A 16,929-nucleotide genomic window follows, 5' to 3' on the forward strand; every position below is an offset into this window, starting at 1 on the left:
TACTTTGGTGCTGGCCGCGTGGGTTCAGTTCCCACTCAGTAATGATATGAATGTTCGTCTATGTATGAGTCTATGTACAGTATGAGCCATGTGATTGACTGGCGACCAATCCAGGGTGTAGTCCGTCTTTCGACAGAATTCAACTGGGATCTGCTTCAGCTCAACCGTTACCCTCTCACCTTGAACTGGATAAGCGGTGTAGAAAATTTCTTGATAAATGATTTACTGTGTTCTAGTCATTAATATTCAAGATATTAACTGAAGTGAAGAGGTTTATATATATATTCACTAAAAAATACCGCTTGCATCGTGTATTTTAGACTTGTCGCCTGCCATCGATCAGCTATTATTTTGCTTTAATCCGAATTGGTGTAGATTGGATGGCGACCAGTTCAGGATATACCCCGCCTCTCGCCCGAAGATAGCTGGGATAGGCTCCAGCACTCCCGCGACACTTGTGAGGATAAGCGGCTCGGATAATGGATGGAATAATTGGTGTCGTTTTGTACCATGGACAGCTCCGTCTTGACTCTTCGTCCACGAGGGGTCGCACTGAAATTGTTATGTGTGTGTGCGTGTGTGTTTTTTTTGTTTTGTTTTTTTCCGGTTCGGAATAGAAACTGCCGCTTGTCTACCTACGGAACTAAAACAGTGTGACACATAAAGAAAGAAGCTCCGCTTCGTAAAAGTGTAATACATTTTCTTATCACCGATATTTTTAATATCTAGATGCACACGTGTATTTTGTCAAGGTTTCGGTGTTCTACTTATTGTTTTTAATTAATTAAATGTAATTCAATCGGATATGGTAGAAATCGTCACATCCGCGTTCTCAGGGCTCCTGAAAACCAAGATGGACGCCTCTAAGAAGGGGTTTGTTGTGGTTGCTCACTCCTAATAGACGTCCTCAAAATTCAACATGAGTCCTTACACCAAAACATTTCTAGAAAGGAAAAACTACATCCAAGGTACGTTTTTCCCATTTCAGGGTATAATCACTGACACAGACAGTTGACTGTTCTCTAAGTAATGAAGTGCTGTTTAAAAAAAATCTCTTATCTCACGTTCCTTTACCATTATATTAAGTATTTCAAATACAGTATTCCTGCCACTAATTGGGTAATAGGTTCTCAATATAAGAATTATGTGGTAGTGTTTAATACCTTTAGCAATAAGTGGTAAAAGTAATGTGAGGTGCAAACTGTATTTAGTCTTTTGGGAGCTCAAGGCAAAGCCAGTCATGGGGCCCTTCACATCCATTTGCTGCATACATTTTGAATGTTGATATTTATTATCAACAAAAAAGTATAATTTTGAAAAAGAAATATTTCCTGAGCTAGATAAAGTCCTTAAAATGCTTGATGAGGCTTATTATCAAACACGTGAATCATCTCAATGCTTTTTTCTGCAATTGATAATATCAATAAATTTTTATTATAATTTACCATTTGGACCGCTTTAATTCTCAAATCTTCATGGCGAACAGTCACTCTCCACTTCATCTCTGCTGCATATTCCTCGGCTGACAACAAGAGCGATGTTACTGCAACTGACAAGAATATCTGACTCTTGCTGCTGTAGGCAAGGCACATTCAGTGTCACTGTGAAAAAGATTGAAACCTTTGGTAGTTTTGATGAAATAAATAAATAGACATTTGTTTTTCTCCTCTTCTCCACTCCACTGGGATAACGCTGCGTTAATTTTCCTCACAACGTGCCAACAAGTTTGTTTTCGTGCTTCAGATTAGCACGAGGATTAAGATGGCTCATTACATGAGAAGGGTGGGGGAGCACTCGAAATAATAGATTTGATGTTTTTAAGCATGTGAGTCAAAACTGAAATAATAATAATTACTTTAAATTAAAAAAAACATTATTAAGCTTTTATTAGATGTTTAAATCTGGGCACCACCAGGCAATTGCCTGTGTTTGCCTAATTGTATGTCTGCCCCTGACTTCGTAATGTTGTTTAATGTATAGGTATTTTGTAACATAGCTCTGAGGCTCCATAAATATTACCATGTGTTCATCATGATATCATAGACATAAAAGCACTGTCACTGACTTGGATACTTGTGGATACACTTCCACAAAAGTCCAGAACCAGTCATCAGTGACCTGGAATTCAGGCTGATGTCAGTCACTTTTTTTAGATAGTGTTGTTAATGTCAACCTTTCCTTTCCAGGTATTTTTGCCATCTTGAGAAGGTCTTTAACCAAAATGCCCATCCAGCATGTGCCGCTAGTCTTGTTAGCCTGCGGCTCCTTCAATCCCATCACCAACCAGCACATGAGGCTGTTTGAGCTGGCCAGAGACCACATGCAAAGCACAGGTCAGATCTCAATTGAGGAAATAGGATTTTTCAAGTGTTTTTGTTTGACCTTTGCTGCTTGTGTGGTTTTATAAATTCATGGTTTTATACATTATGAGGACTGTAAGTATAATGAATAAATCTATTTCATTTCAAGAACAAACCACCCCACAACATTGCATTAACTAAGCTCTAAGCCTTACATACGTACAAAATGATAATGCCAAAAGGCTCCACTGTTGGAACAGCTTTCTACAAGACAACATTTACTTGAAGTTTTTTTTCAAAGCTTTCAAAGAAACCATTTTTATTTCTTCAAATTTTGCTAATGGACCACTAGGGGACAGCATATTACCTGGAAGTTGGGGTGTCTATGTTGCAATAATCATGAAAATACCGACCAATGGCCAGAGTCAACTTTCAATCAGCCTTAAACAATAGTGAGTTTCTAAACTGGAAATATTATGTTTTCTAATTTATCCTCTAATTTAACTTCTTGACAGTATGTGTTCTAACAAAACCTAAAGTAACATACAGCATGGCAGATGCTGTAAATATATTCATTTTCTGTGTCAATTATCCTGACCTAGAAAAAGTACATTTATATTCTCTCCCTCCAGGCCAATACCAAGTAGTGGGTGGCATTGTGTCTCCTGTGAGTGACGGCTATGGGAAGCAAGGCCTGGTGCTAGCAAAGCACAGGATTGCTATGGCAAAGCTAGCGCTCCAGAGCTCAAACTGGGTCAAAGCTGACGAATGGGAGAGCCAGCAGCCGGACTGGACTGAAACAGTGGTCACCATGAGGTGAGAGTTAAAATGATAATGTAATTTAATTGTTAATAAACTGTTATAAATAGTTTATAGAAGTTTTCAACAATAAGTGTTGACTCAATATTTTGGCAAGTTCAACTTAATGCCACCCTTTATAGTGTGTATTCATCCTGTTGATACCACCTTAAATTGAGTCTCACTGTAAAGTGTGAGCAACATTATTAATGAGGTACTACCATTGTCAAGCACAGTTTCATTTTCACTCCCCTTTTCTATTATTATTTTTATTATTTTAGTATTATTATTATTATTAATAATAATATTAATAACTTAGATTTTTATAGTGCCTTTCAAGACTGATGACTGACTCAATGACTAGTACCAGTACATTACTTTACATCACTGTCAACAAACGAATGTCCAGTCCACTTTTTATGAATTGGTCTATTCAACTATTTGCATTTTTTTCTATGCAACCGATCCTCAGTTATTCACTAAAAAAAATAATTAATTAATTTAAAAAAATATTTCTGCTCTTTATGTAACATCCTAAGATGCACCAAAATAGCACTAACGGAGGGCACAAAATAGCACGAATAGGAAAATAGCAATTGGTGTTGAGGATTTATTGTTCAAGACAGTTGTTCTCGACTGAGATACTCTTTGCCGAGTGTGTGCACACACTTTTTTTTTTCACATGTACAGGACTTCAAACCCCAAAGCATAGCAACACAAAATTAAGAGCAAATAAACATGTTTTTACTCAACCAAGGGTGCACAAACAATGTTAGCAAGTATAAATACAAAAACCAAAAAACTACGTAGCAGAAGGCTGACGCAAACAACATTAACGATAAACAAAAATGATACCCTGAAGCGGATGGAGAGAACATGATGGGAGCTAATTGCTGATAAATCAAGGGAGTGAAAACACTAATATTATATATATAATATTTGTAACTAAAGGTGTTGCAAAGGCAATAATAGAAAACAGAAACAAGATAAAGTCTAATCTACACAAAAAAATTGGGGGTGTCGCGAACCAATCTTTAAGATCGGAAGTCAGTCCGATGTGATGAGGGAAGACATGTTCCCAGGTGATAGGCTTACATGGAAAAGGATGACACACTGTGGTGACCCCTAATGTGAGTGCATCCTTTTGCAACAAGATTTTTTAAATTCATTTTATTAAAAATGTATTTAATCAGGTAAAAGACCAGTTAAAACAGAACAGATCTCTTTTGCAATGGTTACCTGGCCAAGAAGGCAGCAAGTTAAACGGCAAATCCAAGTCAATCACATTCAAGTTTATTTCAGTTGCTCATTTTCACCACCCCTCTCAAAAAGATAGAAGAATATCAGTTGAATCAGTTGAATTGTACAAATTCCAGGTCACAATGGTGGAAAAAGTTTGAAAATGATTTATCTTGGTCAAAATTCTTGTACAACACAAAAACACCATGTCTGAATACATGAGGCCACAACAGGTGTGTGAATGTGCTCTTTGCACAAGTTCTCTCTCAGAGGGACAAGCGGACAAGCGAGATGCAGTTAAGGCCATGTGAAAGCAGCTGTTAACTTCATACTGCTAATTTGGGCACTCGGTAAAATCCCTCTTTAGCTTGCTTCATTCAGCCCCCTTCCTTTTTTTTCATTGTTCCCCCACCCCCTTTCTCACGGTTTCACACAAATCCCCTTAGGAGTGTTGCCCCCCCTTCACATTGTTGTTTCTGATCCGTGTTTGCGCAACGTGGGTGCTGATCATGACATAAAGCGGCCCGTTGTTTCCAGGCTCTGAGCACCACAACTCGTTTCACTAACCAACACTTGAATAGAACTGGTTTAAGAAGCTTAACGGGATCACAACGAGTGGATATTTTTCATAAATTTTCCTCTGTCACGCATGCCGATTCAGTTTTGTCTCATTATGCTTTGTTCAGCATCTAAATAATATATGTTCTAAAAAAATAATTTTTAATTGGTTGATATATTTCACATGAAGGTAGGTAACACCCCCCCAACATACATTTTTCCTGACAGGTATCATTATGGTCGTATTCTAAAGGAGTATGAACAGAGGACACTTGCAGACTCCAGTGGAAACAGCAGTCCCTGTCAGAGTAAGAACTTATTAAAACCTTTAAATCCAAATTCAAGACACACCTATTACGGATTCCCTATTCACGTTAACATTTCTCCTATCATTTGCTATTTTTATTGTTTTATTTTTTTGTTGTTTTTATTTTTTTTGTTTTGTTTTTAAATTACCTTTGTTTGGTTACCTTGATTGGCTTGAAAGGCGCTTTTAAATAAAATTAATTATTATTACTCTTTATTATTGTTTGTGACCACAGAATAGATATAATGTGCACACGAAATAGAACATTTTGGGTTTAATAACATTCCCACTAACAGATTTAATCAAATGATGCACACTTTCAAGAGAAACTGCAATACATAAGCAAGGGGCTCTTCTGGTGCAGTGTGTTCTGAAAAGAAAGGCACATTTATAGGCAGCATTTAAAGGATTCTTCAAATGATAGCCTTTTCTCTGTGGCCATCAAATGCAGTCTCCGAAAGATGCAACCTAACTAATTTGGACACAGCTTTCCCCCTCACTTTCTGTACCTCTTTTCCCCCTCAGACACCCCTCCTCAGCTGAAGCTGCTGTGTGGAGCTGATTTCCTGCACACCTTCAAGATCCCAGGCCTGTGGCGGGATGACCACATGGAGGAGGTGGTCGGGCGCTTTGGCCTGGTGTGCGTTAGTCGAGGTGGGCTTCAGCCCGAGCAGATGGTGCACGAATCAGACACCCTGTGGCGCCACCGACAAAACATCTTCCAGGTCAGTGACGCTCAAAGTGTGTCGTGGTAAGAGGGTTCCGTCTAGTGGTATGCGAAGAATCACAATTAATAACTTATTAAAACTTTTTATATTACCTTAAGCCCGCGACACACCAAGCGACATGGCCAAACCCAAACCCGGGGTTAGGCAACTAGTTTTCGCAAGTGGCCGACCGTCACCTACTTTACTTTAAATTGTAGGTGAATGACGTTACAACATCGTAGATGTAACAGCCAATCAAAAAATGCCATGTCATCACACATGAGATTTTCCAACTAAGGTATACGTTTTCGGGTATTAGCAAGATTCAGCTGGCCGCCCCCAAGCCATACCAATAAATTATATACAGTATATATATTTGTTTTACAATACTCAAATATTTTGAATTTCGTCTGCCTCTGTGGCTCAAACGCAAAGCGTTGGGAGTCTCTGTCGCCAAATTGATGCAAGCTATTGATGCAAGCTTTCACAAAAATAAAAATACTTTTCCAGGTATCAGCAAGTTTCATCTAGCCGCCACCAAGCCGTACCAATAGAGTATGTGCAGTATCTATATTGTGTTTTACAATAATACTTATCATTTCATATGTAATTGTGGCTAAGAGGTGTGAGCGCTCTGTTACAGAAATGCTAAATTACAGTCAATGAATGGGGTGATCATTGCCAGGTGTCATGACTATTAAATCTACCTATCAGAACAGAGGCTGGAATTTAACAATATAAAATAAAAGAATAAATAAAATAAAATAATCTTTTTCACTAAAACGTCAGCAGAGGGAGGCAAAGCAACACAATTACAAGCCAAATCACACAGGACATGACAATATTGTAGAATTCGTTGTGATTCAAATTGGGAAATTCTGATTTGGTGATTGCTTTATCAGGCCCAATCAAATCCCAATTCAAATCTCCACCAATTCATGCACAGCCTTAATTATAATATAACTACACCTACCAGGGCAATCCGCTTCTTCCTTGACAATCATGCCATGTTGTTTGTGGTTGCATTTGATGAAAACGTCAATGAAAACAGTATTCAAACGTTTAAGGTAAAACTTTTATTTTACTTGCAAAACATTGTATTTTAATCTATGTTTTAATGTGAGTCATGACTGTGGCACTTAATTTTTTGAGTTGGTACATTTCAAAAGTTTGAAACCCTCTGCTCTAGGTGAAAGAATGGGTGAGGAATGAGACCAGCGCAACAGAGGTCCGGCGGGCTCTCAGACGGGGAATGAGCATGAAATACCTGATCCCAGACTCTGTGATAGAATACATTGAGCAGCACAACCTCTACACTGAGGACAGCGAGAGGAGAAATGAGGGCATGGCTCTGAGGCCGCTCGCCAAACAAGCACAGCAGCCACTGGAGAGTCTGGACGACTGACAGATCAATGCGTCTCTCAAATGGCGAGGGGTTTAGTTCCACTAGCTGATGATGCACCAGCCACATACGCACTGAGGTACACACTGAACATTGTGGCCTCCCTGTGCTTCAACCCACTATGAACATAGCACTTAAGCTGCTATTAGAGTGTGGTCATTCTGTGGGGGGGGCTTTCATGCAGGCCCAGCTGCCAGCAGAGAATCTGGATAACTGATAAGAGTGAGCTGAACATAGACGCCCTTCAAGTATGAATTCAGTCACAGATCAGTGCTTCTCTTCAGTCTGGGTCGGGGGGATTTAATTTACACTCTGCTGCAGTGTGGTGGAGATTTCTAAAACAACAGTACGACTGACGTTGGACTAAAATGTGTTGTGACGAAAACATCCTCACCAGTCTTTGTTCCTCTTGATTCATGGACATGCAGTGTTCCTTTCCTGGATGAATATTTATCTCTTAAACGTTACCAATTCCTCATGTATGCAGTTCCACAAGCCCACAAGTAAAAAAAATAAAAATTAAAATTATTGGAGTAGTATTTTCTGACTGGTGGTGTTCTTTTCTTACTACAATGATTACGACTTCTGTTATTTATTTATTTTTTAACTCAGTTTATTTGAAAGGGGACAATGCAATTTCATAAAACAGTACACATGGTTAAAAAAAGCCAGAATTAGCCAGAAGGCTAGTTTTCATCTGTAGTCCCCTAGCCATGATGTACTATCTACAAGACAATATAATACAGGATACATAATCAAAGACTTACTATACTATTAAGAGAGAATAAAACCACAAATCATTTGATCATAACAAAAAAAAACCATCATAACATACTTGTCTTTTAGTGTTGGCAGCGATAGGTGTTAACTCGCCACATTTTCAGTTTTTTGTGAAGGCCTTGTATGTTGTAAGCAGTTTAACCTCCTCAGGTACTGAGTTCCACTCACCAGCGCTCCTCACTGACCAGGCTGACTTACTGAAAGTGCTCCTGCGCAGAGGAATGAGACAGTCACCTCTTGACAGCGCCTCGAGTGACACGCTCAGAGCTGTTTTTTTGGCTGATGAATTCAGCCAGAGGAGCTGGAGCCAAATCATGCAGTACTTTATAAATCAAATTTCAATCTGCAAATATGTGAAGACTGTCCCAGTTTAAAAGACTGTATTTTTTTTTAAATTGCACAGTGATGATAGTGCCTTGATTTTTTATCCATCACTTTAATTACTTGTTTGTACTACAAAACTTCCAATGTTTTTTTTGCATTCTGACCAGCCTGGGACAAACTGGTAAAGTGACTAAGAATCCTTGAATGTAAGTAAATTCTTGCGGCTTCAGTTGACATTTCATTTCGAATTGCACGAAAATTTGCGAGGTTTAATTTGATATTTTTACACAATTTGTCAATATGGGCTTTAAAGGAAAGCTGTGAATCTATTATTAACCCAAGATATTTGTATTGGCTGAGAAGTTGCATTTTTTCTCCATTAACATGTATGTCGAGGTCAGGTGATGCTCTATTTGTTTTAGTGAAATACATGCCTACAGTTTTAGAAACATTTAGCTGTAGACAGCACTCCTGCAACCAAGTTGTGACACAGGACATTGTATTAGTGAGTTTAGCAGCAACAGTATCTTTGGAGCGACCATGAACAAAGAAAACCGTGTCGTCTGCATACATTACGCACTCTGGTTCAGAACAAACAGTGGGCAAATCGTTGATATAAAGACTAAATAAAAGGGGGCCTAATATTGATCCCTGAGGGACTCCAGAGGTTAGCCTAAGAGACTCTGATCTGCAGTTGTTAACTGATACAGATTGTGTTCGGTCATGCAGATATGATTCAATCCAGCTCACAGCTTTGCGAGAGAAGTTAAATTTTGAGAGCTTGGTAAGAAGAACAGAGTGATTTACTGTATCGAAAGCTTTCCTGAGGTCCAAGAACATCGCCCCTACAACTCCACCCTTGTCGAGAGAAGATTTTATTTTCTCAATGAAGATGCATGTAGCCATTTCAGTGGAATGCTTGGATCTGAAACCAAATTGCATGCATGGCGTGGAGAGAGGGGGAGCTGCTGTTTAAATAATGGGCAATCTGACAATTCCACCTCCAGGCTTCAAATATGTAGGTTTTGTCCTCATGAAATCTACTAATGACCACATATCAGACACGTTTATGATATCTTGTTTCATGATACAAAAGGACAATACCTAAATTATTTTAAAGTTGACTTATAAAAGACAAAAAAGTTCCAAATGAGGGCTGATTGAATGGTTGATGGATCTCATAATGAACAAAAGCTGTCTTTTTTTTTTACTGTGGCCCTTACCTGTGTAAATTTGAAGCTTCTACTATACATCTTTATCAATGTGCTATTCACATTGGCTATGGGCTGAAACCTGAGTTAAAAAAAAAAAAAGAGGTTCACCGTAAAATTGCCTACAACATAGCGCGAAACCCCTACTTTTGTCTAAATAAAGCAATTTGCTTCAACATCGTTCTTTGGCATGAAAATGGTGGCAAAACACTACTTTTGCATTTTTGTCCAGTGACCAAAGTGTCACCTGTTTGAATCCTGGCTCCGACTGCTATGGAAGTAGTTTCCTTGAGCGCAGTACACGGAATCCTAATTTGTTCCCAGTGGGCCTGGCAGCGCCTTGCATGGCAGCAGCTGCCCAGTGTTGTGTGAATGTGAGGCTTTGTAAAGCACTATGTAAGTGCACTCCAGTTTAAATAAATCTCCTTAACTCACTTCAACATAGTGCCTTGGTACCAATATGGCACAAAAAATAGTTGTTTTTTTTTAAACAACAGAGGATAGGTTCCAAAATGACTTCAAATAATAAGTGAATTCAGGAGTCAAGTCATGAATATTCTATATAATACTGTATATAGTATATAAATAATACATTCTATAGTTCTATATATTATTTATTCTATGATCTTAATATTTGTGCTGACATCTCTTTGTTTTTTTAACTTTTTATTTTTGGCATTCACAGCAGAAAGATTGTTCTTGTAGTTGCAGGCAGCATGGTGGCCTAGTAGTTGAGGTTGAGGGTTTGAATCTCAGCTCAGCCCTTCCTGTGTGGAGTTTGCATGTTACCCCCTTACTTGCCTGTAATTTCTTTGGCTTCCTCCCACTTTTTAAAATTATCCATCTTAGGTTTTTTTGAAGACTAAATTGTCTATTGGTGTAAATGTGATTGTGAATGGTTGTTAGTCTGTCAGTGCCCTGCGACTGACTGGCAACCAGTCTCTCACCCCAAAGTGAGCTGGGATAGACTTCAGCTCACCCATGACCGTAATGAGGACAACCACTATAGAAAATGGAAGGATGTTTTAGTTACATAGTTTCTGTGAGTCTGCCACATCTTCAAGTATTGCTGACAGTTGCCCAACTATTGGGTGTATTTTGTCACTGATGTGTGAAAGCCACCTTGCTCCTGATAGTCACTGATAGTCACTGGCATTTTTAAAACAGCATGTGTTCCTACTCATAGCATTTTGCTACAGAGGGGCCTCAATGTGATATTACAAATTCCATCCATTCATTTTCTGAGCCGCTTCTCCTCACTAGGGTCGCGGGCGTGCTGGAGCCTATCCCAGCTGTCATCGGGCAGGAGGTGGGGTACACCCTGAACTGGTTGCCAGCCAATCGCAGGGCACATACAAACAAATAACCATTCGCACTCACAGTCACACCTACGGGCAATTTAGAGTCTCCAATTTATGTATGTTTTTGGGATGTGGGAGGAAACCGGAGTGCCCGGAGAAAGCCCACGCAGGCACGGTTAGAACATCCAAACTCCACACAGTCGGGGCCGGGGATTGAACCCGGGTCCTCAGAACTGTGAGGCTGACGCTCTAACCAGTCGTCCACCGTGCCGCCAAATTAAATTAGTTATTTTACAAAACTAAATATTGACCAGTCTATTGTGCTCCATTTCTTTGTCCTGGTTAGATAATTTTCCGCTCAGGTGATTGCGCTTGTGTAAGTCTTCATTCAGGCTGTTTTAATAGATTCATGTTTTGCATTGAGTTGATGTATCTTCTCCTTTTAGTGAAAGGAAGTCATTATAAGCATAAATCAGGGCACTGGGCCAACATGTTGAGTTATATATGTGGGCCTGAAGGGAGTTCATTGATCCTAATCCCTCATAGCCTTCGTAAGCATCCTGAGAAATAAAGCTCACACGGGTGCATTGTATATTATGTGAGCCTGTGCCGGTTGTGTTCCAGCACAGGATAAATCGTAGTGACGCTTGGGGTGTTGCGTGAGTTTAACGTCAGCTGCGAAATGGGAGGTGCAAGCTCTTCACTATTTAAAAAAAATATATAAAAATGAAACCTGGTAGGTAATCGGATTAGGAGTTGAGTTTGGTTCAAATGGGAGATTCTGACCGCAGGCTTTGCACTCGAGCACCAGTGACCTTCCACAGCTGACTTCCTCGCCCACTGAGAGTAAGGGAACCTCTGGAGAAGCAGCCAAAATGCCTGTGGATCTGAACGGATACTGGAAAATGATCTCCAATGACAATTTTGAGGAGTACCTCAAGGCTCTCGGTGAGTTTGTAAGGAAGAAGCCACCCTGATCATCACTCAATAGACCAACAAAATACAATACCATCACTAAATGTGATATTCCAAGTGAAATGTTTTTAATAGTTTTTCTGATTGTCAGATTTTATTTAATTTGTGCTATTTTTAAAAACACACTACACATTATAAGTCTTTCATCATCCCACTTGGAAAACTAAAAATTGTAGAATGGCTTGGATGCGATCATGCAAGAAAATAACAATGCATGTTCATCTGGGGTCTTTGTTGCAGATGTTCACGTTGCCATCAGAAAAATTGCCACTTTGCACATCGTCACGATCATCATCATCAAAACCCTCAGCACCTACAAACACTACAACACGGATTTCTATGTGGCCAAAGAGTTCGAGGAGGATCTGTCCGGGGGTGGGTGACAGGAAGTGTATGGTGAGTATTGGGATCGGTGTGCCGATCTCACAAGGCTACTTGCTATTTCCTTGTGTTCTGCAAGGGAATTTTACTCATTGAGAAACCTGCAAAATATAATGAGATCCAATGTGAAATTATTAATGTTCAATTTTGATTACCACAAAGACATTTAAACACTTGTTTGTTATTGTGTTTGTAAAGCTATGCTCCATTATACTGCAAGCTGTTTACAATATTTTGTAACACCTCCAGTGCAGTTCTTAACTACTATCATAAGAATACAAGCATGGCTAAATGAATAACTGCATGCCTAAACTGATCACTACCCTCTTATCTCACTAGATTGTGGAAGTGTGTGAGTGTGTACACAATATATGACAGGTTATTTACAGATTGTAAGAAACAGTGGCGGTCCGTGCATTTGGTACCTGGGCCTACAGTGAGGACTTAACTGACTTAATCCACCACTTAATACAATACAAAATCACAATGTAATAACACGCAACTGTGCCACAGACATTATCTGGAGCAGTTCATATCAATATTTAATATCAATTATCATAATTTCTCATGGATAATGCGCACCCATGTATAATGTGCACCCATGTATAATACGCACCCTGTATGTTGACCTCAAAATTCTGGAAAGCCCTTCTACATATGTATAATGCATTTTTACAATGCATGATTTTGCCTCTACCCATATGATATATGATCAAAACATGAAGTATTATCTGTATTCTGTTTTTTTTTTTTCCAAATAATTATTCTGAAGTTCAGGACTTGAACTTCAGAATAATCCTTTTTATTATTTACTTGCTCTTAATTTGCAATTCACAGCCCTACTTTTATTTAGTAAATTACAAAACACACAGTTGTGCTCATATGTTTGATTACCCAGGCAGAATTTGTAAGATGGGCACAATTCTTTAACAAAAACATGAAGGACCAGACGAAACGCATTTAATTTTATTTTAATGGGATTCAAATTAAACCGTCAAGCATTTCAGAAAAGCCATATCATTAAACATAACCATAAAGAAATTAATGATGGTTGTTGTTCAGTAATCAGATATATTTAAAAATAAATAAATACAAAATATTTCACAAATTCTGCCAGGGTATGTAAACTTATGAGCACAAATGTCCATATATGCAGTCATACATACCTGTCATATTGGAATGAAAGTGTAGGCTGTACCTTTTTTACAACCACTAGGTGGCGGTGGCATTTTGGAATGAAAGTGTACAGCTTTTTCATAACCACTAGATGGCGGCATAACGAATAAAATGTGAAAGTTTTTTTCCATTTGCCCCTATACCTATGTATAATGCGTACTATTGACTTTTGACAATTTTTGTTGTGACCAACCAATCAAAGGACATAAAAATGCAGATTTTATTTTGGGCCAGCTATCTGGCCCTCTGAAGGAAATCTGAAATATGACTGGTTAAAATAACAGTCCCATTGCTTATGTAGATTATGCTACATGGGCCAGTATTGCTGATTCCGAAGCCCCCGGGCAGATTGATTGACAGGGCAGCACATCACATCTCATGACATCTGATTATACAAAAGAAAATCTAACATACACGTACTGAAAGCAGTGCAACTAAAATAACACTACAAAATGAAGAGAACAGAATAATAGTTGGGAATTCATGAATACAATTTCATGGTACAAATGCCTATTAGAATTTTTGTTGTAAATGTAGGTCAGTGCTTATGATAATATTGAGGCCAGCTGAGACACTGAAGGCTCTGGCAAAAAAAAAAAAAAAAAAAAAGAATTAAATATGCAGAGCTACAATCACAAAGCTAAAACCATTAATGTAAAATGATGTAATAAGTTAAGAAGAGGGTGTCTTATTAATAGACGTAATCCCTTTGTACTGTATGTAATCAGACTGTGACACTGAACAGTGAAAGGAATGATTATTCCTTGAGAGAGAAATAGCTTTTTTGTTTCCTGATAAACTGATCACAGATAAGATATAAGCTTATTTAACGGCTGAGCGTGAAGGTCACATGCATCCTTTATTAGCTGATTTTATCGGAATGTTGACAGGCTGAGCAGCATGCAGCATGTTTACATGCATATCTTAACAACAGGAACCATCCCTTATATTGTTGAGGTTGATTACTGCCCAGATGTACTAATTTCATAAATCATGCCTCTCATCTTGACATGTACACTCAGACCACCATCACCTGGGAAGGAGATAAGCTGGTGTGTGTGCAGAAAGGAGAAATTGAAGGAAGAGGCTGGACCCACTGGGTGGACGGAGACGAGCTTCATCTGGTAAGAACACATCAGCTCCTGCCATGAATATCAATCACACATTATCGACACTATAATCCAAATCATTAAATGCCTCTCAGGGCAAATGCGCGGTGCATTTATTTTCTCATGCAACTTTATGTAACTTCATTGTGATGTGATCCGAGGAAAAGGCCTTAATTTACAAGTGCATTGAAGATGTGAGACCTTTAAAACAAAACAAAAAACAAAAACATTCATTTACAACTCGAGGTAACCCTGTTTATCGTAGGGGATACGTTCCAGACTGACCCACAATATGTGAAAATCTGCGAAATAGAGAAATAATCTAATTGTGTATGTATAGTTGTATCCCCTAAAACACTTTAAACAAATTTAAAGCTATTAAAACACACTTTTAACAGTATCCCTTAGCGTGGTTCTCAGTCTCTTGCCCTCAAGAAATCCGAGACTATCGTATAACATCACTTTGAGAAATGAAAAGAAGACTCTCGCTTCCACATTCTCCAAATAAGACTAAGTGTGCTCGCCTCAAGCTTTTTATCTGTCACTAACATTTGAAGTTTACTGTAGACCTGACACAAAACAAAACAAAATAAATTGTAGCCACAGTATATTTAAAAAAATATTCAACCACACCATACCTCACGAGTCCACTGAAATTAGAATTAAAATATGTTATGGTAATTATAAACCTTCAAACAACTGCTACTTTACCACACATAGAGAAGCAACACACAAAAAGAGAGCATACCATGGCAGTTGTAATTTGTGTTAGAAGCAATTACATGACTCCCCTTTAATCATATCATCTCATGCCCCATTGTGGTGCGTAATGAAAGCATTAGCACGTCAAAAGAAGGCAATGAAGTAATGACCAAAATCATGAGTTCAACATAATGAGAATTCCTTCCGTAAAAAGTTCATTCTTTAATTCAAGTGACGCCCCAAAATGAGGTTTTCAGGTAGTAGCCATCAAAGCGTCATAGGTGAGAACGATGGAGCGTTTGATTTTAGAGCAGCAGTGATCTCTGGTGGGTGGAAACAGCATTGCAAGACAGAAAGGAAGCCAGTGTACCTCCATCCATCCACCGAGGGGCTTATTGTGGAATTTTCTGTGGAGAAAATAACATTGGGCCCCATTTACCCAATGGTCAATTCAAAAACTATTTTCTCAATTGTCAACAGTTTACTCCCCCTTATCACAGTTCCTGTATTCATCCATCCAATGATTCCCAACAAGTGTGCCATGAAATATGGTGTCCCGTGGGACATTTTCCAATTTCACGTAATTGGTCAGAAATATGATTAATTTAGTACAAATAATGTACATCTACTTGAGCCAGTGACATATAGTGAAAGGCAGAACAATTTCTTGCTTCCTCCCACATTTAAAAAAAATGTGGGTGAGTTTCATTGAAGACTCGCAGTGCGTGTGTTTGCAGCCTTAAGGAACATATGAGCAATGTACACATTGCAAGACTGAAGTGCGTTGCTCTCTCACTGACTTTGTTGTATTTGTTCGCAGGAGCTTCGAGCTGGAGGAGTCGTCTCCAAGCAGGTCTTCAAGAAGTCGTAAAGTGTCTCCTATATCCGACGAGACGGTACCCCCTCAGCTGACGTAGCATCCGGCATCCTATTTAGTCTTTTCAAGCACTCATCCACGTTCCCACGCCCCTATATAATTTTCTGCCATGATATTCCGTCACTAATCAAACGTTGACTGGATCTTCCAGCTCAAAAAAGCAAGGTAGCATGCATATCGTGTAACGTTCCCAACTGGTTCAGGACAGCTGCTACTTTGATCAATTTATCGATATGCATTAGACGTACGCATGCGGTTAAGTGTAGCTTATCAGAGGGGCAGACCGCACTGATGGATCTGGATGCAAAGACGTTGAGTAGAGTTGAGGGGTGCGGGTGTCTCTAGTAAGGATGGCTTCCCCTGCAGTTACAGTGTGTGTAAATAAATTATATCTCTCCCAATCCCTTGTTTTGGGACCCTGTCACTGATTGTAAAATTAATCAATCAAAAAAATAAAACAATGTCCAACTCTCTCTTGTCATCTGCCCTTTCTTGAGTGGTTCAAAGCAATTCAATAAAGTCCCCGTAAAGGGAAAATAAATACATGTCTTCACTTGTCTTATATAGACAGGCGTGTGGCTTTCCTAATCAAGTAAAATCAGTATAATCAAATACAGCTGGACTCCAATGAAGGTGTAGAGCCATCTTAAGGATGATCAGAAGAAATGGACCCGAGTTAAATATAAGGGGATAAATTCAAACCGACCAATAAGAGTTGAAATTCAAACATCAAGCCCTCTTGTCTTTGTTGTTAAATGCTTTGCTTTAGATGACAGACATCA

General features: G+C 38.9%; 2 protein-coding genes across 3 annotated transcripts; both read left to right on the forward strand.

Annotated features, from left to right (window-relative positions):
* Positions 1-849: 849 nt before the first annotated feature.
* On the forward strand, positions 850-7,839 carry nmnat3 (nicotinamide nucleotide adenylyltransferase 3). 2 transcript variants are annotated; one of them, XM_061695044.1, is made up of 6 exons: positions 850-968; positions 2,187-2,333; positions 2,933-3,116; positions 5,124-5,203; positions 5,728-5,927; positions 7,099-7,839. In XM_061695044.1, exons 1-6 carry the CDS (start codon positions 920-922, stop codon positions 7,312-7,314), a joined length of 876 nt encoding a protein of 291 aa, XP_061551028.1. In that variant the 5' UTR covers positions 850-919; the 3' UTR covers positions 7,315-7,839. The 2 variants fall into 2 exon arrangements, with proteins under 2 accessions (XP_061551028.1, XP_061551029.1); XM_061695045.1 differs by lacking the exons at positions 5,124-5,203; positions 7,099-7,839 and having other exon boundaries at positions 5,728-5,857.
* Positions 7,840-11,518: 3,679 nt separating this feature from the next.
* On the forward strand, positions 11,519-16,620 carry rbp1.1 (retinol binding protein 1, cellular, tandem duplicate 1). The gene is given in 5 exon segments (XM_061695046.1): positions 11,519-11,875; positions 12,143-12,270; positions 12,272-12,298; positions 14,482-14,583; positions 16,091-16,620. Coding segments are annotated over 5 exon segments (381 nt in total). The 5' UTR covers positions 11,519-11,802; the 3' UTR covers positions 16,142-16,620.
* Positions 16,621-16,929: the final 309 nt, after the last annotated feature.

The sequence above is a fragment of the Phycodurus eques genome, chromosome 13, assembly GCF_024500275.1.
Source record: "Phycodurus eques isolate BA_2022a chromosome 13, UOR_Pequ_1.1, whole genome shotgun sequence".
NCBI lineage: Eukaryota > Metazoa > Chordata > Actinopteri > Syngnathiformes > Syngnathidae > Phycodurus > Phycodurus eques.